The 24,704-nt window shown below is 39.8% G+C and overlaps 1 protein-coding gene across 1 annotated transcript in view; it reads right to left on the reverse strand.

The window, feature by feature from the left end:
• Positions 1–24,704, reverse strand: part of MCC (MCC regulator of WNT signaling pathway) — a gene marked incomplete at both ends in the record, with an annotated part of 304,107 nt that overhangs the window by 58,057 nt on the left and 221,346 nt on the right. Inside the window, 3 exons of the mRNA XM_084233100.1 lie at positions 3,187–3,393; positions 5,624–5,787; positions 24,173–24,315. Of these exons, the coding sequence (XP_084089226.1) occupies positions 3,187–3,393; positions 5,624–5,787; positions 24,173–24,315 (514 nt within the window). The remainder of the gene's footprint in view (positions 1–3,186; positions 3,394–5,623; positions 5,788–24,172; positions 24,316–24,704) is intronic.

A 24,704-nucleotide genomic window follows, 5' to 3' on the forward strand; every position in this document is an offset into this window, starting at 1 on the left:
ATTGAAAGTAAATTGTATACTTTTATATAAAACCATACTGACTCATGCTCAGCGAAATAAGCCAGAAAGAAAAAGAAAAATACCGGATGGTCTCACTCATAACAGGAATCTAGAAAACCTAAATAAGGGATCAGGAAAAAGAATAACTATAAGAAAGAAAAAAATCAAAATCAACAAACAACTATGAACCAGAGACACACTTTGGTGGGGGGCAGGGAAAGGAGAGATCGGGGTCAAAATCAGGGGGTTGCAATTGTATGGGGAATATAAAAATAAAACAAACAAATAAATAAATAAATAAGCAAAACTGAAAAAACAAATAAAACCACACTGACTACAAAACTTAAAAAGTAATAAATGTGATCAGAAGTTCATATTAGACTTCTCCAAATATCTAATGACTTTTACTAGGAAAAAGACAATAGGGTGGTGAACTCATTAGACCACTCTACAGGTAACTCTGGTTTTCACCCCAACAACTACTAATATTTTTTGAGGATTTACTATGTGCCATGTGTTGTTTCAGTGCTTTATCAGTATCATTAATTTTCATGCACTGGTTATGAATATTACCCCACTTCACGGCAGAGGAAAGTGATGCACAGAGAGGTGAGGGGACTGGGTAGGTCCACGAGCCCAGGGAGTGCGCCTCTAGGGCCCTTGGAGCACTACAGGTAGGGCAGGTAGAACCACCACCTCTGCCATTCTCTATACCGACTTTTAGAGTTGGAGAAAACACCTGAAGAAGGAGGGTGGTATCTTATCTTTTGCTACTCACAAACAAGGGCTCTCTTTTGCTTCAGTAACTCAAGCTGAAGGCAGAAATTTTTTCTAAACCACAATATGTAATTATACCTAAAGACACATTTCCTTTACAAAACACATACCATGAGAAAGCACATGCTAAAGCAAGCACACCGAATTAGGGCATTAGCCATAATGATGAGGGAGTGTGACCCAGGAAATTACAGGTGGTGTGTGCCTCAGCTGCAAGGAAATTTCATCAACTTGCTCAGATAAAATTTTTGCTGACAGATTTACACTTGCTTATGCAAGTATGGAAAATGGCATCTGATAAAGTTGGATACTGAAAATAAGCCTATACTTGTGAATTCAGATAAAACGATGTTCCGATATGAGAGGTAGGACTATTGGTCTTTTAATTATGACATTAGCCAGGGAGTTGATATAGTCAAAAAGAGTTGATAACATTCAAAAATAGTCATTTCTTCCATAATTATATTCAATGGCAATCATGAAAACTTGCACATAAGTTAAGAACAGAAGGAAGTGGGCCTCCCCGGTGGCACAGCGGTTGAGCACTGGCCTGCGAAGCTGCCCACAGCCTCTGCAGCGCCAGTTCGATCCCCGGCCACTGGGCGAGGGTCCCACATGGCGCGCAGACCTCTCCTGCTGGGCCCACTGCTCCCCTAAGCAGTGTACCTTGGTCTTTCTGCCTGTTCTGCTCCCCACTCTGGCTCTGGTGAATTCTCTCACCTTCCCATGCTTCTGACTGTACCCAGTGCTTGTATAAATAAATAAATACCTTCCCATGCTTCTGACTGTACCCAGTGCTTGTACAAATAAATAAATAAATAAATAAATAAATAAATAAATAAATAAAGCTTAAAAAAAAAAAAAAAGGAACAGAAGGAAGTACATGTTCTGACCTTATTGGAAAAAAGTTATTTTCAAGGTGTTCCTTTTTTAAAATTTTTTTCTTTTTAGATTACAAGAACTGGGGTACAGATCAGAAGTGCAGGAGGGTGAGAGAATTCACCAGAGACAGAGCAGGGAGCAGAACAGGCAAATGGACCAAAGACATTGCTGAGGGGAGCAGTGGGTGAGGCAGGAGAGGTCTGCCATGCCATGTGGGTATCTCCCTGGCTGGCTGGGAATTGAACCTGTGCTGCAGAGGCTGCGGACAGCTTCACAGCACAGTGTTCAACCTGCTGCGCCACCAGGGAAGCCCCTCAAGGTGTTCATTTAGAAGAAGAAAGAAAAATGATGAAGGATGATGAGTTCTAATGTATATTTTTTCTTTATCTGTGTGCAAAACCACCAGTCAAAGCACAACTAGAAGGCAAGCTTCTAATATTGTTGAGATTGAGAAAGGGAATAAAGTAGATCTCCTAATTCAAAGTGAAGTTCAGAGAGAATATTTTCTGATTGAATAATTCATTGATTCACACCCAGTCCAGCACAGATCAAATTCATAGCCAAACAAAGAATCACTGTTGGTTCCCTTGAGGAAACTTCATCTTTGGAAAACTGAGTACTTGAACCATTCTGCCAAACATTTCTATCTTCAAACATCAATTCTTTAAATTGTATCTATTTCCTGAACAAAGAGGTTCCCAACTGGTTCAGGCTATACAGTCATTGGCATACTAGGTTAAATGCCAGGAATTACACACACACACAAATGCACACACAACACAGAGAACATAGATATAATATACAGGCATACACATATACATACATGTGATTATTTTCATTTTAGTAAGTCTGCTTTGAATAGATGACATTTCACACTAGTCACTATAGCTAAGAGAGAACAAGTATATACTTAAAGATTCTTTTGCAAATTATAAACTATTTTTAGTCTATCTTTTTTTTTTTTTTTAGATTTATTTATTCATGTGTACAAGAACCAGGGTACAGGCCAGATGTGCGGGAGGGTGAGAGGATTCACCAGAGACAGAGGGGGAACAGAACAGGCAGACTGACTGAAATACACTGCTGAGGGAGCAGCAGGCAAGACAGGAGAGGTCTGCCGTGCCATGTGAGATTCTCGCTGGCCGGCCAGGATGGAACCCACGCTGCAGAGGCTGTGGACAGCTTCACAGTGCTGCGCTCAACTGCCTGTTCCACCAGGGGAGGCCCTTTAGTCTATCTTAAAAGAAGAAATTTTAATCGAGCTTGGGGAAAATGTGCGCACCCTGAAGAAAGGTTTGAGAATTGTTGCCTGGATAGAATTTTATCATCTACTTAGACTTGAGATTCCAGGGGCCAGTGATTTTTGAATCTTACCTCCACTTCTCAGCACTTTCAAATTAGTTTCCTTACAAGAATGACTTCATTGCAGATAGGAATGGTGAGTCCCAAGCCACAAATACCATACCTCCCCGGGTCGCTTTTGGCTCTGCCGCCTGTCCTTCTCAGCCCAGTGCACTCCACACTCACCCTCCTTCGGAGTCGGTCCCGCTCTTCCCGGATGGCGTTCATGGTGGCCTTAGTCCTGTTCAGTTCCTCTTCTTTGTTGCACAGCATGGCTGTCAGGCTCTCATTCTCTTCCCTCAGCCCTGCCAGCTCCTTCTCCCAATGAGAACGCTCTTCAGCCAGGTTGGGATAAAGGTCCCGACCAAGGACCCCCTCAATCTCCTCGACAGTCTGCGAGACAGCCACAAAGACAAGTAGAGTCATTTTGGAGAAAGAGGAGGGAAAGAAACGAGGCCAGGAGTAAGAGTTCATAGAAGAATGGGCTCCACACCACCTCATTACAAACAGTGCTCACGACGAGTGACATCCAAAATCATCCTTTACCCATTTTCAGATGAGGTTCTGCGAACTGCCTGGGCTTCCCACTGGTCTCCAGAGTAAGCAAGATAAAGTGTCTTCCTCATGTGTAAGTTTGTCTGTGACACTAACTGCCGTGTCCATACAAATGTTTATCTGCTCTGTCCACGTTCCAAGTTGGTGAACACATTACCAGGCTGCACACCAGCTAGTGATCCTGATAATGCAAACTGCATACAAAATTGAACTTGAAGTTTCCTAAATTATAGGCCTCCTGTGTTCCAACTCAGCGATACAGCAGATTGCATCACCTTTTCCAGCTTTTAGTTTCATATCACAATCCAGAGGGTGTGAGTGAAGTTCAATCCCTCAGTGTGAGAGACAAAAATAAACCTCTACACAGTAATGAGGAAGCTCATTGTGGAGGTTTGTAAAGCTACAGGGATTCAATTAATTAATAAGAAAGCTATGAAATGAAATAAACATAATTTTAACAGTACTTGGAGAATTCTTGAGAATTTCCTTAAAACAGTCTCAATGGAGAAGGAACATGCATAATGTTAGAAAAGAAGAACTTTTTCTGCTTGCTTTCAGAAACTATTCATTCACAGTTATTGTTCTTCAGAAAAGGAAGCATAATTCAACTGATACTAAAGGAGGAAGCAGAGTTACTATAAAGTAGTAGGAGGCAGTGAAGTGATGTGATGAGAAACAGATACCAAAATGGGATATGTGAGGCACGTCACTCTAGGACTCTCAAGCTGGTTTTCTGATAAAGACTGTTAATCAAATCTTGCTGTCACTTTCCACACTTGCTGCTTTGTCTTTCCTCTCAAATCAGATTGGCTTTCCTTGAGGGCCTGTTCTGTGCCTTACTGGCTAGCAAAAGAGCTTAGCCCCCTCCTTTCCTCTTAATGCTGAGGCCGGGCCTCCTCGCCAAGTTGACATTCGAATCCAATATAGTGTTTGGGACACTAGAGAAGCAAACACCAGGACTTGCTTCCCCAAACCTCCTCTTATTTGTAATTGAGATGAATGAAGATGGAAACCCAGCTGTGTTATAAACATGAATCATGTTTTACCTTGCAATATCACCATTCTTTTGTGGAATCTAGGATTCTGGTTTATGGAAATGAGCCTAAAGTGCTAAGACATTTTTCAAATAACACCTCACATTTTTTCCCTGACAATGGTTATTTCCAGACTTTTCAGTTTGGATCACTACAACTAGGTCACTAAACTGTAGTGAATCAAGTAATACTAGAGGCCCAGGATCAACAGGTCTTGACTTTCCCATTGTTCCCCAGTTTGTGCAGATGCAGCAAATTGCTCTGATTTGGGCCTCCTCCTGCAGTAAAATGAATGCACATGAAAGTTGTGAAGCTCCCTTGTGCTCCAGATGGATAACTCATTCAGACATGAACTTCCCCCTTGTTGGCACCATGAATTGGTAACTCCTGAAATAATACTCTAGAGGTCTTAAAGATTTCATAACCCCCCCAAGTTAATCTTACAACCGAAGAGTGCAATATGATGAGCCACACCAAAATCATGAGGATCAGTATTAGTAGTCTAATAGTTTCCAAGTAAATTGTCAGTTTTGCTGCAAAGTCAGTGATTTTGATTGATATAATGATTTTTTAAAAAGATTTATTTATTTATTTATTTATCTATCTATCTATTTATTTATATAAGCACTGGGTACAGTCAGAAACACGGGAGGGTGAGAGAATTCACCAGAGCCAGAGCAGGGAACAGAATAGGCAGACTGATGAAACACACTGCTGAGGGGAGCAGCAGGCGGCAGGAGAGGTCTGCGTGCCATGTGGGACCATCGCTTACGGGCATGGATCGAACTGGTGCTGCAGAGGCTGCAGGCAGCTTCGCAGCCCAGCGTTCTACTGCTGTGCCACTGGGGAGGCCCTATAATGATTTTTTTCTAATGTAATTCAGGCCAAAAAAATTTACAAGACTCCTGCTTCTACCTAGTGGGCCAACTCTTAGAACACTTATCCCTAGCAGATGTTTGATAAAGAGAGAGGGCTCTGATTATTTCCTTTTTATGATCTCAAAGAGCCAGAGCATGGAGGACAGGAGGCTCTACCTTAATAGCCAAGTCACAGTGTTCACTAGCGGTGGTGAGCTGCTCAATGTGTCTGTCCACCTCGGCCACCGAGAGGCTGCAGCTGCTCTTCTTCCTGCAGCAGACGACATTCTCCAGCCCTGTCAGCACCCTCTGCAGTTCTGAGTTCAGGTCACTGCAGTTATCTGGAAGTGAATGTGGACAAAACTGAGTTAAGCAGGCAAGGGATGTTCTCCATTTTTCTTACCAGCATGAACACCTATGGGTCAATGAAATGCTAATGAAGGCTGAAGGCTGACAGCCCAACTGTAACACCTTGTACTCTAATCTCACAGGCTGCCCATACTGTCTCTGAGGCTTAGACCCAATGTCAAGTCTTTATTAATGAGTTTCACACTAGTTATTTTCTAGCTGAAGCCATGCCTCTTGGAATTCTTGCTTTCTCCTTTTTCACTAGAAGGCAGTCATGCCTCAAGTTTTTTTTTTTTTAACACTTTTTTAAAAGATTTATTTATTTATGCATACAAGAGCTGGGGTACAGGTCAGAGATGCAGGGGCTGAGAGGATTCACCAGAGACAGAGTGGGGAACAGAACAGGGAGATGTACTGAAACACACTGCTGAGGGGAGCAGCGGTGAGACAGGAGAGGTCTGCTGTGCCATGTGGGTTCCTCCCTGGCCAGCTGGGAATTGAACTCGTGCTGCAGAGGCTGCGGATAGCTTCACAGTGCAGTGCCTAACCCCTTGCGCCACCAGGGAGACCCCCATTCCTCAAGTTTCTTATGGAAGAACAAAAGAGTGTCCCAGAAAAGGCTCACGCAAACACTGACTCCAGAAAGTTAAACAGGTCTTATCACTTTACTATATAAACAAAACAAAATCTTCAAAGTGAGCAGAAACTTGGAATTAAAAAGAAACATTGGAGACAGCCTTTGCCCTCAATGAATTTAAAATCAGGACTTTTTTCCTGATATTCTTAATATCTGCAATTTAACCCATTTCAATCTAAGCCAGGGGAAAAATAAACTATTCTAACAAATTCCATTTTGTTCTCCATGTAAGTGTCTTATAAGCAATTAAAATAATTTGATTCTTATTTTAAAATATAGGCTACTTTTAATTGCTGGACATCAAGGGTTTGGTCTGGGAAGGAAAATAATCTTAATGCTAGCTAGACATATCATAGAAGATAATTTTAGTGGAGAAAAATCCCCTCAAAGTTAAATACAAATATCTCAGCCAGCTATTTTGGATTTTATGTATAAGAATGCCATTCAGTTCTTACAGCAATATAGTTGTCAACTACAGCTATCTCTCCTACATCCAACATAATTTCTGCATGAAATAAGTTCCCTATCTTCAGCAGTTTCCCTTCTTCACTGCTTCTCTATTCTTTTTACCATGCACTGAAATGGTTAATTGCTTTTGGAAGAATTCAAGAACACTCAGCACTACAGCAACAGGATTTATCAGAATATTTTAGTTAACCTGATTTGGCTGTTTATATTGAATGTCACTAAATCCAGTAAGAAAACAGCCTAAAGATTCACTCTAACCATTGCACACAATATTCACTCCTCCTCTCAAATTTTCTCTTCCATCTTTGTAAATGGTATCACCATCCACCCAGTGATTCAGCCAACTCTCAGGTAATCTTGATCTCCTTCTGCCTCACAATCTAAACCCAGTCTGTCTTGTAACCACAACCTTTAAAACTTATCCCCAAAGTAACCTCTGCATACCATCTCCACTGACACCACTGAAATCCAAACCATCTTCATTTCTCAACAAAGCTACCTAAACAACCTCTTACATTCCATTTCCCACACTGTAGCCCAAGTGAGAGACTTGAGGACATAAATCAGACCATGTTACTCCCCTTAGTCCAAACCATCTAATGGCTTCCCACTGTCATTCAGTTAAAGTCCAAACTCCTTACCAGAGCCTGTAAGACTCTGCATGATCAAGAATGCTGACATTCTCAACCCAGGCTGCTCCATGGAATTCCCTGGGGATTTATAAAATATCAGAGTCCATGCCCCACCCCAGACCAATTAAACTATAGTCTCTGGGGGTGGGGCTTGGACACTCAAAATTTTTAAGTTCCTCAGACAATTTTCATTTGTAATCAGGGTGAGAATTACTGATCTAATTGGTCCTTGCCTCAGCTGTCCACATTGCTCCTCATTCACAAAGCTCTGTTCACACTTCTGGCCTTCTCCCCATCCCTGGAACACACCAACTATCTGACTGCCTTATGGCTTTCTTAAGGCAGTCAGATAGTTGGTGCGTTCCAGGTATGGGGAGAAGGCCAGAAGTGTGAACAGAGCCTTGTGAATGAGGACACATGGATTGGAAGAATAAACATTATTAAAATGGCCATCCTACCAAAAGCAATATACCGATTCAATGCTATTCCAATAAAAATTTCAATGTTATTCTTCAAAGAAATAGAACAATTATTGATGAAATTCATATGGAATCACCAAAAACCCCAAATAGCCAAAGCCCTCCTGAAAAAAAAAAGAAGGGAATGGAGGCATCACACTCCCAGATTTCAAACTATACTACAAAGCCATAATCATCAAAACTGCATGGTATTGGAACAAGAACAGACACACAGACCAATGGAATCAAATAGAAAATCCAGAAATAAACCCACAGATTTATGGTCAACTAATCTTTGACAAAGGAGCAAAGACTATGCATTAGAGCAAAGAAATTTTGTTCAATAAATGGTGCTGGGAAAACTGGGTCGCTACATGCAAAAGAATGAAGCTTGACCACTACTTCACACCATACACAAAAATCAACTCAAAATGGATTAAAGAACTAGACATAAGACCTGAAACCATAAAATACATAGAAGGAAATATAGGCGAAACACTACGTGATTTGCACATCAAAAACATCTTTACAGACACATCACCCAAAGCAGTGATAGTGAAGGCAAAGATCAACAGCTGGGACTACATCAAATTAAAGAGCTTCTGCACAGCAAAAGAGACAATAACCAAAACAAAGAGAAACCCCACCAACTGGGAGAACATTTTTGCACACAACAGTAATGATAAAGGACTGATCACAAAAATCTGCAAAGAGCTGATGAGACTCAGCAAAAACAAAGAAAATAACCCAGTCAAAAAATGGGCAGAAGAGCTAAAAAGAAACTTCTCTGAAGAGGAAATGCGAATGGCCAACAGGCATATGAAAAAATGTTCAACATCACTTGCAATCAGGGAAATGCAAATCAAAACTACCATGAGATATCATCTCACACCAGTGAGAATGGCACATATTAAAAAAACTAGCAACAACAAATGCTGGCAAGGTTGTGGAGAAAAAGTAACTCTTCTGCACTGTTGGTGGGAGTGCAGACTGGTCCAACCACTATGGAGAGCTGTGTGGAGATTTCTGGACCTACTAAACATAGAGCTTCCATATGATCCAGCAATTCCACTCCTAGGTATTTACCCAAAGGACACAGAAACATCAATTCCAAAGAGCACCTGCACTCCTATGTTTATAGCAGCACTATTTACAATAGCCAAGCTTTGGAAACAGCCCAAATGCCCAAAAATAGATGACTGGATCAAGAAGATGTGGTACATATACACCATGGAATATTACTCAGCATTCAAAAAAGATAAACACATGCAATTTGCAGCAACATGGATGGCGCTGGAAGGGATCATGCTCAGTGAAATAAGCCAAAAAGAAAAAGAAAAATACCGGATGGTCTCACTCATAGCAGGAATCTAGAAAACTTAAATAAGGGATCAGGAAAATGAATAACTATAAGAAAGTGAAAATCAAAATCAACAAAAAACTATGAACCAGAGACACTTTTTGGGGGGTGGGGGCCGGGAGGGGAGGGATTGGGGTCAGAATGGGGCATGTGGAGTTGTATGGGGGAATATAAAAATAAAATTTATTATTTAAAAAAAAATGTTAAAAAAAATATGTCTAAAAATGCAGAGATGATAGATGGCAAAGCCAGGATATGAATCCTATTCTGTTTGATTTTACTATGCTATATGATATTTATCACTTCAATAAACATTTTGCTTTTTTTTGGGAACAAAAGACCTATATAATGAAAACTACAAGATGTTATTAAAGGACGTAGTAATATAAGGTAAGGGAAGCATATCCTATGCCCATAGATGGGGAGAATCAATATAATCAAAATACTGTACTACCTGGAATGATACACAATTTTAATGCAATCATATCAAAATTACAGCAAGTTTTCAAAGAAACTGAATAAAAATTAATAAAATTTATATGGAACCAGAGTCTTGAATTGCAAAAACAACCCTAAGAAAAAAAGGGGAGAAATAGAGGTATCATATTACTTGACTTCAAACTTTACTACAAAGCAAAAGTATTAAAAACAATATGGCACTTCCACAAAAAAGACACATGGACTGGTAGAATAGAATCAAAAGCCAAGAAATAAATCCATGTATATACAGGACCTACTCTATGATAAAATATCCATGATCATAAAATGGATAAAGGATGCTGGGACAATTGGAAACACACACATAAAAGAATGACATCTGATTATTCACTAAAACTCCATACACAAAAATATACTCCAAATAGATTAAAGACTTAGATCTGAGACCTGCAACAATAAAATACATAGAAGAAAACATTGGTGATATGTTTGGTGTTATCAACAATGCAGATATTTTTGGTGACTCAACCTCTAAGACAAGGGAATTTAAAAATATAAGCAACTTGTATTATTTCATGCTAAAATACTTCTATACAGAGAAAGGAAATACAAGACAATTAGACACCCTACTGAATGGGAAAAAATATTCACACACTATAAAAGTGATAAGGGATTAATATCCAAGATATAAAGAACTTACACAATTCAACAGTAAAATGAATAAATAGCCCATTTTATAAATGGAAGTAGTTCACAGCAACATAGATGGTGCTAGAAGGGATTATGCTCAGTGAAATAAGTCAGAAGGAAAAAGAAAAATAATCAATGGTTTCACTTATAGGAGGAATATAGGGGAACCAAATAAAGGATCAGGGGAAAAATAATAAGGGATCAGGAGAAAAGAAAGCAAACATTGTACAAAAATGAACAATGATGTAAAATATATATATATAAATAAATAATTTATTAAAAAAATGGGCAGTAGACGTGAACAGATAATTCACTAAAGAGGATATCCAGAAGGCCAAGACATGAAAAAAGTGTTCATCACCACTTCTAATAAGAGAGATGCAGAATAAAACTACAATGAGATACCATCTCACAGCCATGAGAATGGCACATCGTAAAGAGATGCCCAACAAGTGTTGGAGAGAATGTGGGGAAAAAGGAATCATATTACACTGTTGGTGGGAATGTGAACTGGTGCAACCACTATGGAAAACAACCTGGATTTACTTTAAAAAAGTACCAGTGAAAATACTGTTTGACTTAACAATCTCAATTGTGGCATATATCTACAGAATATGAAACTATTGACAACCCTTCACCCCCATGTTCCACAATGTTCACAGCAGCAATATTTACAATAGCTGAAACATGGGAGCAGCCTAAATGTCCATGGATGGATGATTGGATGAAGAAGATGTGGTATGTGTATATACATACATACACACATACCATGGAATATTATATAGCCATAAGAAAGGATAAATTCATTTTCAATAAAATGGAGGGAATTTGAGAGAATTATGAGCAGAGCAGCAAAGTAAGTCAGAATGATAAAAACAAACATGGAACATTGACATAGCAGGCAATTTGAGAATGTAAAAACACTTTCAAAAACTAGTGTACATTAATAAACATTCTAAGGGCTCTGAGGTTAAGAAAAAGGAGAGAAAGAGACAAGGGGACACAAGGGGACAGTAGGGATGGTAGTGGGGCAAAAAGCAATTTCTGTTTTTGGGACCTATATATGTAATTATTGCTACATCAAATAAGCAGAAAAGATGATAATAATCCTGGAAATAATATGCCAAAATTTAAGATTTTGTGACCTCACTGAAATGCTGATTTGCATAATATGTATTAGACTCCTAATAATACAGGACAATAGAAATAGCAAACAACAACAAAGAGTCATGTTAATTCTGCAGATTTGGAGTGCTTCAGTCATCACACTTTAAGTCCCTTGCATTTAAAGATAGAGAAATCTAATTTCCTTTAGGGAGAACAATTAAGTCCTATAGGTTCTGTGATGGTGGTAAACAGTTGAAGAATGTGTATTTTATTATTTGCATTTACACAAGGTTCTTACTGATCACCTTCAACAAGTTTTTAGGTTTTCCTAAATTTGGGGTTCTAAAACATAGTCAAACCACTTAATGTCAAAATGACTTAGAATATGTGTTGTAGTCATTCCCTGCCAATCCCTGGAACAGGTCAAACACTTTCGTTTCTGCAAGAGCAGTTTGGAATATTTTAACTATTAAACTTTAGATTTCTGAGGGGAGAATGATTTATATCAGCATAGCAGTGATCCATTCACAGACATTCCATCAGCTAGCTTCCCTTTGCGTCACTCAGCTGGGCAGATAACTAAGTCCATGTGATCTAAAATCTTTACCACTGGTCATAGGAATCAACTACCAGCTGACACACACACACACACACAATGTGGGCACCTTAAGTAGTTCCCAGGTTAAAGAAAGCAACAAAAGACATTAATTCGACAGTAGGGGAAATTTGAATGTGGATTGTATATTAGTTAATGTTGTACTGGTGTTAAAATTCTCGAGTGTGATAAAGGTTCTGTGGTTATAACAGACAAGGTCCCCATTCTTAACAGATTTATGCTGATAAAGTCAGAGTGAAGAATTACTGTATCTGCAACTTACTTTCAACTGCCTCAGAAAAAAGTTTTTTTTGCAAATGTAGGGGAGGGATAGAAAATCCAAAGCGGCAACATGTTAACATGTTAAATAGTAAATCTGGGCAAAGAATTTACAGGGATTCAATTTATTTTTCATGTATGTTTCAAGTTTTTCAAAACAGAAAGTTACTGGGAAATAAATACATTCACATTCAAGGAAAGAAGATCTGACATAGTATGGATATGCTGAAGTCTAGACTAGGGGCCACAGTGATGATGGATTTTTCAGAGTAGCCACAACAGAAAGTGACACTGCCACACCAAATTGTTTCCTGAGAACACAGGCTTGAGTCAGGGTGAGAGTCAAAAAGAACTATCTGCAACCTCCTGCCACACCATCCCTCTCGCGCCCCCCCCCCACCCTGCCCCCCGGCCCCACCTCCTCACAGCCCAAACTTGCCAGCCTGGGACTTGTTTTTGCTGCTTTGACAGTTTCTCTACAACAGCACACTTGATCTCAAATATGGTAAAGCACGAGAAAGATAACCTATAGCCATCCTCCAAGGACTACAAGCCTCAGCTGCCTTTGGTGTCTCTTCTAGGACCTCCCTCTAAGCTTCACAGCACCCCCTCCCTAAGTTCCCAGCCCCTTCCCTCCACTTCCTTCCATCCTCTGTGGTATCAAAGTTCTGGCACAGGTGACAATGACACTTAATGTGAGAAAAGTTCAAATTCACATCTAATCCTTTTCCTTACTTGTTTGGCACCAATTTGGTATTCACCTGAAATGATACATTTTTAAAAATAAGAAAATGCTCAGTGTTGCAAAAGATCTGAGGAAATATTTGGGGTGGAGAGGGTATAATTTGGTCATATGTATGAAAGCCTTAAAAATCATCTCTGTTTGAGCTTCTGAGGAGTTATCCTGGAAAAGCTAGCGGTGTGTTTAGAGAATGAACTCCAGCCCCCTGAACAGACTCACCCAGCTTTCAGGCCTCACCTCTGTCCACTCTCCCGAAACTCACTGACTGGTGGTCCAATATCTGGATTTCTCAGTATCTGGATAGCTCATCTTAGACAGATTGCTCTAGTTCTTGAGAGTAAACTGTGCTGGTGCACAGTAGCCATCAGAACCAATCCCAGGCCCCACTCTCTTACTGTGGCAGGGCTGGGAGAAGATCTAAAATGGCCAAGAGAAGTGGAGGCTGTGCTCTGGTGAGCAAGTGTGTTCTACAGTCTTTTCTAGCCGGAATGATGTTCACAGTGATGGTGGAGTTTGTAATAATACTAGTGAGGTCCCATACTTTATTTCCAATGCAGATTAAATCAGGTTCCAGATATTGGTCTTAGATGTTACCATTCTTTTATAATGCTGGTTTTAAGGAGAAATGTCACAAATTTCAAACACCTAAAAAAGCTATCCAACTTGAGGAGATATGTTGTGTTTAGAAAATGAAGACTGCTTATATTTGAAAAGGAGTTTATGAAATCTAACAATTAGGGGAGCTCATTTTAAACAAATGTGGTAGATGCCTTTTCATTTACGTCTTATACTTGGTATAAGATTGACTAGAATGACTGATTGAAAATTGTTTTTAATAGAATGATATGACAAACATTTCCATAGAATGAAAATATTCCAAAGCAAAATGTAAGGGAAGTGGAGTAACTCAGGCTCCTTTCACCTTCCTGCCACTGGCTTCTGCAGCCCCAACTGTGGCTTTGTTTTCTGCCCAGGTTTCATGACCCATATGTGATGTCGTGTCAATGCAAAAAAGCACTTAAGAGAGTGAGCACAAGGCACACGCACCTATGATTATGGATGCCTGGGCTAAGATCGTGAGGAGAAGCAGGAGATTGCCAGTGTTTTCTTCTATGCATTTTATTGCTACTGGTCAATCTATGGACACGGCAGTACATAATGCTTCAGCATTAAAGACCTGACAGATCTACCTAAGCCTCTGTGGTGTCCTCTCTCCATCTGCGATGTGCTGCACAGGCTGACCAGCAGACATGGGGACAGGCAGGGAGCAACACAGCCTCCCAGCCCCTGTGATCTCTGAGATCTCCACAATCTCTGTGATCCCCCATGATCTCTCCCTCCCGTGAACTCTGCCCAGGTATCATATTTATAGGTGAGCATGCCCTGTAATCATGTTCCCAAGTGCCTTTTTATAACAACACAATATCACGTGTGGGTAATGAAACCTGGGAGGAAAACAAAGCTGCAGGTGGCGGCCAAAGAAGCTAGTGGCGGGGGCAAAAAAGAGCCTGAGCCACTTCATATTTCTTACAGGCCCCAAGACTCCTTTCCCATATGCCCAAATCAACAGTAGACCTGCCCAGCCTGGGATGGTTACCTGGACAGCAACACAAACTGAGGTGGCACAACAATCTTTCCTGTTGTAAAACTTGGTTATTCTAAGGAAAATACTGGAATGATTTTTAGGTGGGCTCCTCAGTCACTTGATCTTGCTAACATTTGCAGATAGGTCTTGACTGATCAACTCAGATCCCCCAGAGAAAGCAAATGGATACCACAGAGAGTCAATGTTCACAACTTCAAAATCTTCCCTGGGCTTGGTTCTCAGGCATGACCAACACAATGTAAGTCTGGGGAGAAATTCAGATGCCCAGTTAAAGTAAGGGGAAGAAAGGATAGGCAGCAAAGGCTCAGCCAGTTCCATCAACTAGTCAAGGGTGCCACTTTCAGTCCTGTCGAACATTTCCAACTTCTAGAGAGGTTCCTTAAAGTTTCAGCATCAGGTTATGAATCATCTGGTCCTCTTAAAAATTCTTTGCTGGAGAATAACTACCCAGCTGCCCCATTCCTAACAAAACTGTGTATTCTCCTTTTAGTCCACCCTGCTTTTGTAAACACTACTCTCCAAATCTGAAGAAACCACTTTTGGAGGAGCACAGTTGCCTCCCACCTTTCTGGCCCCCTGCTTGTAATTGGGAGTAAGGCTCAATATTTTGGAACATTTTTCCTGAAGCCATTAAGCCTCACTGGCCACTAAGCCAGGAAAATCTGTCTTTAACATTAAACTTATTTCAGTCACGGCTGTGCCAAGAGCCAGGTTTCATGTGTAAATTCTTCCTTGGTTATCCTCCAAAAATTACTTACAAGGAGGAAATCTCTATGTAAATGATCAGAACCAGCAAGCAAGGTATCATATGCTTCCATACATTCTGAGGGGCAAAACAGTTTAGCATTGGTAAATTTGAGAAAATAAGAGGTTCTCACCTTTTAAAAGAGATCTCAACATGGAGGAACAGAATCCATCAGGTTGTATAAAGTTCCATAGATCAGGGATTTTATTTGTTTGGCAAATGATTGCTCCAAACATGCTTTGTTGTTCCAGTAACAGTGTTGGGGGCGCATACCATTAAGAGCTGAGGTGCACCAAGCATGCGCGAACATGTACAAGACCATAAGCATTCGAGCACACACCTGGGCCTTGCTGTTTTGTGACACCCAGAATCATTGGTTTGAGAATGTTGTTTCTAAGATGAGATCTGCAAAATCTGGATTAACAACAAACACTCTGCTATTAAGTCAGGTATTATCATAGCTGCTCCCTTAATTGTCTCAGCAGCACTAGAGACCTCAAAGGATTACAGGAAGCACAACACACTAACCACAGGCATATTTTACTGTTTTGCCAGAGGCGTGTAAAAACAGCCATCCACAGAAATATAGGAGGCATCAACAAAAACAACTGCTTAGCTGTGCTGCCTTAGGCAAGTGACTTACCCTCTTTGAACTCTGCTATCCCAATTTTATAGATGAAGAAATGCACAGGCCTCCTTCAGGATTGAGGATTAAATAAGGATGCATGTAAATGCATCAGAGTAAGTGTGCAAAGCATGTCAGCTATTATATCCAGCCTCTCTTTCAATGAGAACTCTGCCAATTTGAGGAAATAAGAATCACAAGCCATGATTCCCACCTCATCTTTATTGATTTAGTTACATTTACTTTCCAAACAATGGTATGACCAGGTTTGAATGAGGTAATGCAATTTATCTTAAGATGCAACATGATAATCCCGGGACTTTTCTACTTTACATGACTGCTTTGATAAGTCAAAGCACTTTCTAAATTGCTGGTTTATTTCTCCAGACCAGAGCACAGTGCTCAAGGGTAGCTTATTGAAAAGGGAAGTCTGGGTGGAGTTTGAAAATAAAAGAAAAATATTTCTGATGAAGGGAATGGATTGTGCAATCCATGGCTTCTGCAATCTGTAAATAGGGATCAGCAAATACACTGCTGAAACTGCAAGTGTAGCTCAAGAGAATCTTTGGGTTGCTAATGCAGTTTTGCAAATAAAGCATCATAATGAAATGGTTGTGTTTTAATGATTTTCTAAAATGGCATTTCAATATGGAAGTTTTTTCCCTATTGTAGCAATTCAATTGGAAAATAGCAAAGAAATAAGAAGAGGCAGATGCACAGTTGCAATGAACACACGCAGGGACTGCATTCTGCTGTGCCTATAATGACTGCTCGTCTTTGCTGTTCTCTGTGCCCAGCTTCCCCAGGGACCTGGCATGTGTGAGTCCTGAGCCCCCCCAATCTCCTCCTGCCCCTGGCTTTTTGCCTGCATAGCTACCACTCATTCCACAGCTTTCTGCTTCTTTGCAACCCCTGGAACTTGTCTTCTGATGCTTTACCCTGAGGTGTCACTAGGGACCCATCTGTGTTTTATTTTGGTCCTGATCCCATCACTGAGCATTGCTTGTTTACTTGTCACAGCCTCCATAGAACAGTGAGCTCCAAGGTGGCAAAGTCTGTTGCACAGACATCTGGGTGCCTCCTGTTTTGTGGGTACTATGACCTTGGTAACTAGGATAGCCAAAGTCATGCCCACAGGGAGCTTGAACTCTAGTGTGACAGACTGATAAAGACAGACAGTATGTAACAAAAAAGATGCAAATGTGATATCACTAGGTAGTGCTATGAGGAAAAATGAAACAGGGAAAGGAGAGTCTGTGAGTGAAAGTGATGCTGGAATTCCAGTAGGGGCCCAGGGGCCCTTCTTCCCCCAGGAGCAGACAGCTGATAGCATGCAAGAGAAAGCACCACAGGTTAACTGCAGGAAGGCACCCTGTAGACAGAAGGAACAACTATGCAGAGACCCTTGAGGCAAGAGAGGCCAGTCAGGTTTGAGGGACATTAAGAAGGACAGTGTCTTCACAGCTGGCAATCCAGGCACAGCTGGACTAAGCTTGGAATTGGAAAGCCCAGTGGGCCATGGTGAAGAATGTGGATGTCACTAGGGTGTGAGTGTGGAAGTACAGCATTCTGATTGCAGATTCTGTCTAACCCCCAGGATCTAGCAAGATCATCCACAATTTGTGGAATAAATAAATAAAGGCAGAGAGCACACAGGCATTTGGCAGATAGGGGTCTTGTGCTCCAGAAGCTGTCTCTGGGAAAGATACAGTCACGCCCTGCCACAAGCCCCTCCATCTCTTCAGCAGCTGGTTACCCTGAATGCTTGATCTCTGGCTCTGCACACTCCCTCATCTGCAGACTTCCTCTGCTTCAGCAACTATCTGCAAACATCGGGGTGTTGCCCAACTGCTTTCCCTCTACTTAGACCTCTCTTCTGGGCTTCAACTTCTTTCCAATGCATCTCCACCAATATCTCAAAACACCTCAAGTGTATGCCCAAACAAAACACATGATCACCACCCAACCCATTTCTGAACAGAACAAAACAGAACAGAACTCAAAACAAAACCCCCTGGTCTATTATCCTATACTTCCACATTGATGACTGGCCTCACTGACCATCCATGGTGCAAACCAGACACCTTTGGGACATGTGTGCACACACACATGCACACATATGCATGCGAGTGCCCCGTACCCCCATAACCCTCTCCTTCTCTATCCTCTGTTTTAGTCCTGCAGTAAGTCATGCCAATTTAATACCTTTTCTTCAACCATCTACTTTTCTACACCTCAACTACCACCACACTATTTCTAGCAATAATTTTTTCAGTGGTTTCCTAGCTGATCTCCCCCATTCATTCTTGATCCACTGATTTTTTTCTTCTTATCCCACTGATTAATTCAAAATGAAAATCTGATCATCAATCACCTTCTCCCACTATTAAATCTTTAGTGTTTTTTTTTTTTTGCATTGGCCATAATACCTTTTTCTTTCTTCTTCTTTTTAATAATGTATTTATTTTTATATATTTTACATCAGTGTTTGCTATCTACTCTCAGGTGTAGTCCCCGTAAAATTCCCACCACCTGTTCCCCTGTGCACCATCACCATAGTCCCTTATATTCATACCTTCCCTGTTTTGATTCCTCTCCCTCCTCCTCCACTGCAGAATGTCTCAGGTTTATAGTTCCTGTTAATTTTGGTTTTTTATTTATTGTTATTATTTTTTCCCTGATCCCTTATTTGGTGCCCCTGTATTACTCCTATAAGTAAAACCATCTGATGTTTTTCTTTTTCCTTCTGGCTTATTTCACTGAGCATGATCCCTTCTAGCTCCATCCATGTTGCTGTGAATGGCATGAGTTTATCTTTTTTGATTGCTGAGGAGAATTCCATTGTGTAAATATATATATACCACAGCTTCTTGATCCATTCGAGTTTTGATATGATATATAATATCATCTGCAAATAGTGATAGTTTTACTTCTTTCCCTATTTGGATTCCTTGTATTTCTTTCTCTTGTCTTACTGCTCTGGCTAGGACATGCAGTATTATATTGAAAAGCAGTGGTGAGAGTGGACATCCTTGTCTTGCTCCAAATCTTAAGGAAAAGACTGTCAGCTTTTCACCTTTGAGAATGACATTGGCTGTGGGTTTGTTATATATGGACTTTATTATGTTAAGGTATGTTCCTTCTATCCCGAGAATTTTGAGGGCCCTCATCATAAACAGATGTTGAACTTTGTTGAATGCGTTCTCACATGTATTGATATGATCGTATGATTTTTCTTTTTTCTTTTTGTTGATGTATTGGATTACATTAATTGATTTTCAGATGTTGAACCATCCTTGTGCCCCTGGAATAAATCCCACTTGGTCATGGCATATTATCCTTTTGATGCATTGTTGATTCTGTTGGCAAGGATTTTATTGAAGATTTTTGCATCAGTGTTCATTAGGGAGATTGGCCTGTAGTTTTCTTTTTGTGTGTTGTCTTTGTTTGGTTTCAGGATTAGTGTAATGTTGGCTTCATAAAATATATCTGGTAGTATCCCTTCCTTCTCAATTTTTTGAAAGAGTTTGTGTAGGATAGGCACTAGTTCATTTCTGAACATTTGGTAGAATTCATTTGTGAAGTTGTCTGGTCCTAGGGTTTTGTTTTTGGGTAGGGTTTTGATTACTATTTCAATGTCAAAGTTTGTAATTGGTCTGTTTAGGCATTCTAATTCTTCTTTATCTAGCTTTGGATGGTTGCAGAGTTTTAGGAATTTGTCCATCTCTTCTAGATTGTTGAACTTGTTTGCATATAAATGTTCATAGCAATCTCTGATTATTCTTTTGATTTCTGCTGAGTCTGTTGTAATTTCTCCTCTTTCGTTTATTATCCTATTTATTTGTATTTTCTCCCCCCACCTTTTTCTTTCGTATGAGTCTGGCTAGAGGTTTGTCTATTTTATTTTTTTCAAACTTTTGGTTTTTTTTATCTTTGGATTTTTTAAAATTTCTATTTTGTTTATTTTTGCTTTGATTTTTATTATTTCCTTTCTTCTTCTGGTTTTTGGGTTTTTCCCCTAGTTCTTTGAGATGAGAAATTAAGTTGTTTCTTTGAGTTCTTTCTTGTTTCTTGATGTGAGCCTGTATTGCTTTCCTCTTATTACAGTTTTTGCTGCATTCTATATATTCTGGAAAGTTGTGTCCTTATTGTCGTTGGTCTCAAAGCATTTTTAAATTTCTTCTTTGATCTCCTTTTTAATCCAATGGTCATCCAGTAGTGTGGGTTTCAATCTCCACAAGGGGGAATATTTCTTACCTTCTTTTTATGGTTTATTTCTAGTTTGATGCCTTTATGATCAGAGAAGATAGTTGGTATAATTTTGATCTTAATGTATCAGTTGATGTTTGTCTTGTGGCCTGATATGTGATCAATCCTGGAGAATGATCTGTGTGCATAGATCAAAATGTGTTCTCACATTTTGAGAAAAATGTGTACTCAGATTTTTTTGGGTGTTGTGTCCTATAGATAACTGTTGAATCCATGAGGTCTAGGTCTTTATTTAGGACTCTAGTGTCATTATTTATTTTTTGTCTCATTGATCTGTCCATTGGAGAGTGGGATAGTGAAGTCTCCTACTACATATGTATTTTCTCTAGTGTCTGTTTTCACAGATGATAATAATTGATATATTTTGGTGCTCCTTCATTTGGTGAGTATATGTGGGTGAGTGTTATATCTTCCTGATGTATTGTCCTGTTAATCATAACATAGTGACCATCTATGATTATTTTTACCTTTTTTAGTTTGAAGTCTATTTCATCTGATATAAGAATAGCTGTTACTGCCTTTTTTTTTTGGTCCATTTTCTTGTAGCATTGTTTTCCAGCCTTTTACTTTCAGCCTACTTTTATCTTTTGTAGTAAAATATATATTCTGTAGATAGCAGAAGGTTGGATTTTGTTTATTAACCCAGTGTGTTACTCTGTGTCTTTTTATTGATGAGTTTAGTCCATTTACATTTTTTAAAAAAGATTATTTATTTATACAAGCACTGGGTACAGTCAGAAGCATGGGAAGGTGAGAAAATTCACCAGAGCCAGAGCAGGGAACAGATCAGGCAGACTGACGAAATACACTGCTGAGGGGAGCAGCGGGCGTGGAAGGAGAGGTCTGTAGTGCCATGTGGGACCCTTGCTGTCAGCTGGAGATTGAACCGGCGCTGCAGAGGCTGCAGACAGTTTCTCAGGCCAGCGCTCAACAGCCGCGCCACCAGGAGAGCCCTAGACCTTTTACATTTAGGGTTAATATTGATACATTGGCATCTGTATTTGGCATTTTGTTTGTCTTTTTGTGATTCTATGGCTTACCTTCCTGTCTTCCTATTCATTTCTTTGTTGGTTTTGAACTTAGGGCTTCTTGTACTATTTTTTGGAGTGGGGGTTTCTCAGACAAACAGAATTCAGTAATGAATTTCTGGAGATTCTGTTTGTCTGAAAGGATCCTTATTTTTCCTTCATAGAGGAAGGAGAGATTTGCAGGACATTCTTGGTTGGCATTTGTTGTCTTGGAGTTCGGTGAATATGTCACTCCATTCTCTTCTTGCCCGTAGTGTTTATTAGGAGAAGTCTGATGTTAACCTGATTGGTTTTTCTTTATAGGTTATCTGTTTTTCCCCCTTGTCAGCTTCATTATTTTTTCCTTGTCTTGGATTCTTAGAAGCTTTACTATTATGTGTCTTGCTGTAGTTTTCCTTTCAATATGGTAATTTGGTATTCTTCTAGCTTCCTGTATATCTATTTTCATCTCATTCTTCATACTTGGGAAGTTCTCTTCACTTATCTCCTTGAATAGTTTCTCAGTTACTTTGCCCCTCTTCTCACCTTCTGGGATTCCTATAACTCTTATATTTCTCTTGTATTTCTTTTCCTCGTGGTGTCAAAGTGTTTCTCACAGTGTTTCCTCATAGTTCTCAAAGTGTTTCTTCATTGTTTTTCTTTTGTACTTCTCTTTCCTTTACTTTTTTTAAAAGATTTATTTATTTTTATACAAGAATTGGGGTACAGGCCAGAGATGCATGGGGTGGTGAGAAGATTCACCCAAGACAGAGTGGGGAATAGAACAGGCAGATGGACCGAAGAACACTGCTGAGGGGAGCAGCGGGCGAGACAGGAGAGATCTGTCGCACCATGTGGGTTTCTCCCTGGCTGGCCAGGAATCGAACTTGTGCTGCAGTGGCTGCTGATTTCTTCATGGGTTGCGTCTTATCCCCTGCGCCACCAGGGAGGCCCTCTTTCCTTTACTTTTTTGGTTCTTTTTATATTTGTATCTTCAAGAATACTGATTTGTTCTTCCATTTCATCAATTCTGTTTTTATTACTTTTTCTCAGAGTTCTTTAGCATCTCCATTAATCTTTTAATATCCTGTGTTTTCTTCATTTTCTCCTTTAAAACCTCAGTTTCACTCTTCATTAATCGTATGTCTCAAATCATTCTTTTCCTTTAAATCTTCTTTATGTTTTTTAATCATGGCGATTCTAAATTCTCTATCTGGCAGGAGGAGAAGTTCTTCCATGTCATTGTTGTTGAGTTCTGGGGGCTGATTTTCTTTTTGTGGTGTGTCCTTCCCCAGAGGGCTTGCTTGGTTATTTGTATTTTTCCTTCTCCCTGTAGTTTGTTTTCAAATTTGTTCTACGTGCTTGGCCACTGGGCCACTGGTACTGGAAGGGCATCTTTTTGGGGTGCTTCTACTGGGATGCCAGGTTTGGGAGTCCAGACCAAGTCTGGTACTGTCATGCCAGACTTCATGAGAAGAGTGATGCTGTGGATGGGTTGATGGGTGCTATCCCTGAAGATCACTGAGTGTCTGTATGCTGCTTGTCTCTTCCCCTACATGCCTGTCTTAACTTTTGTTTCAGAGCCCTCCCTCTGCCTTTGCTCAGTTCCAGAAAGGGGGGCACAATGTGCAATATTTAATTAACATTTATCTCCCCAATTTTAAGTTCTATGGAAATTGTACTATATTTACTCTTCCTTCCCCTGGTTCTTCTACCATCTTTGTTCTACATGTAAATGTTTCCTCAGATAGCATGCTTCTCCTCCCTTTGACTCCACATCCTTGAGAGCAGAGAGATCTCCTTATATCAGAACTTCAGCTTTTATCCTCTACCCCATTCTCTCCAAAGATCCATTTAGGCATTTCCAAGTAAACCAGCAGTTTGCAAGGTTTGGATTGCAACCCAGTTGGAACATATCATTTCATAACTTACTGCACACATACATACAAACACACACATGCATGCACACAATACTGTTGTTCTATTCTTTTCCCTCTTTGGTTTGATTATTGAAATATTTTATTTTTCATATAATTTTAAGATTCATGGGTCATGACCTGCAGTTTAAAACATACATGGGCTATGGCAACAGCACCTGATAGGGGCAGATCCTACACTTCTAAAATACAAACAACAATGAGAACCAATGCTACCTCAATAAAAAAATATTTAAACAAATAAAACATGATGCCATGTTCTTCCACATGTACATTTATCTACAACCTCAAAATTAACATATTTCCCAACTCATTTCTCAAGCAAATGTCCTTACTAAGGAATATAATTATTCTCTTAGTCACTAAGGATCAATATGTGAAGAGGTATTTTGGATTCTTCCTTACCCAACATTTGTAAGACCTATTGTTTCTTCTTCTACAATGTATCACCTCCCATCCTGTCCTTTCCATTCCTATCATTATAGTTCCAATTTTATTATAACTTGAAACACTGTAATAGTCTTGTTACTGGTCCCTATCTCTGGAATTTTGAAATAGAGGTGACGTATGTTTGAGTCACAAATGTCTGCAGGAAGCTAACTTAGCAATTCAGTTCCATTTCACCAACATAGTATATAGGGTACTAAAATGGATATGTTTTTATTTATTCATCAAATTCCTTCATTAACTAAATTTCAATTTGGGCTACTTCATTATTTCTAAAATTCCTATTATAGTGCAGAAACCAAACTTTGGCTTTGTAGTAATGGCAGACAGGCTCACCCATGTCAGCAGTGACCATTGTAGACTGGTTTTCAGGGATGGAGACAGAGGTCTGATCTTGGTCCATGCTTCGAGAGTCCTCATTAACCTCATGTTGACTCTGACTGAGTTCTGATCGCAGCTCTGAGTACTCATCTTCCTCCCTGAGAAAAAAAGGAGAGTCAGCCACCACTGGTAGAAAAACCCCTACAGAAAATGTCTTTTAAGGACAAGAAAAAGATATTCAGAGAGAAAGTAAGAGCACACTCTTCCCTCTCCTTATAACACATAGACCAGTTTCCTTTTAGCCCAAATATATAGATAGTCATATCATGGTCAGTGTGTGAAGCTGAAAGATTGCTCTGGATTCATCTATTAGCCTACTAGAAACTTTTCCTTTTTAAAGATTTCCTGAACAAATTAGATCTCCTCACCCACTGAAATGTGGAGGTGGAAAGGACAAAGAATACTAGCAAACGCCATTTAAGCTGAGGTGACACATCTATAAATTAGAGAAATGTGAAGAGATTTCCAGAGTTCTAGGTTCTCTTGA

Source organism: Talpa europaea (assembly GCF_964194135.1).
Source record: "Talpa europaea genome assembly, chromosome: 5".
Taxonomy (NCBI): domain Eukaryota; kingdom Metazoa; phylum Chordata; class Mammalia; order Eulipotyphla; family Talpidae; genus Talpa; species Talpa europaea.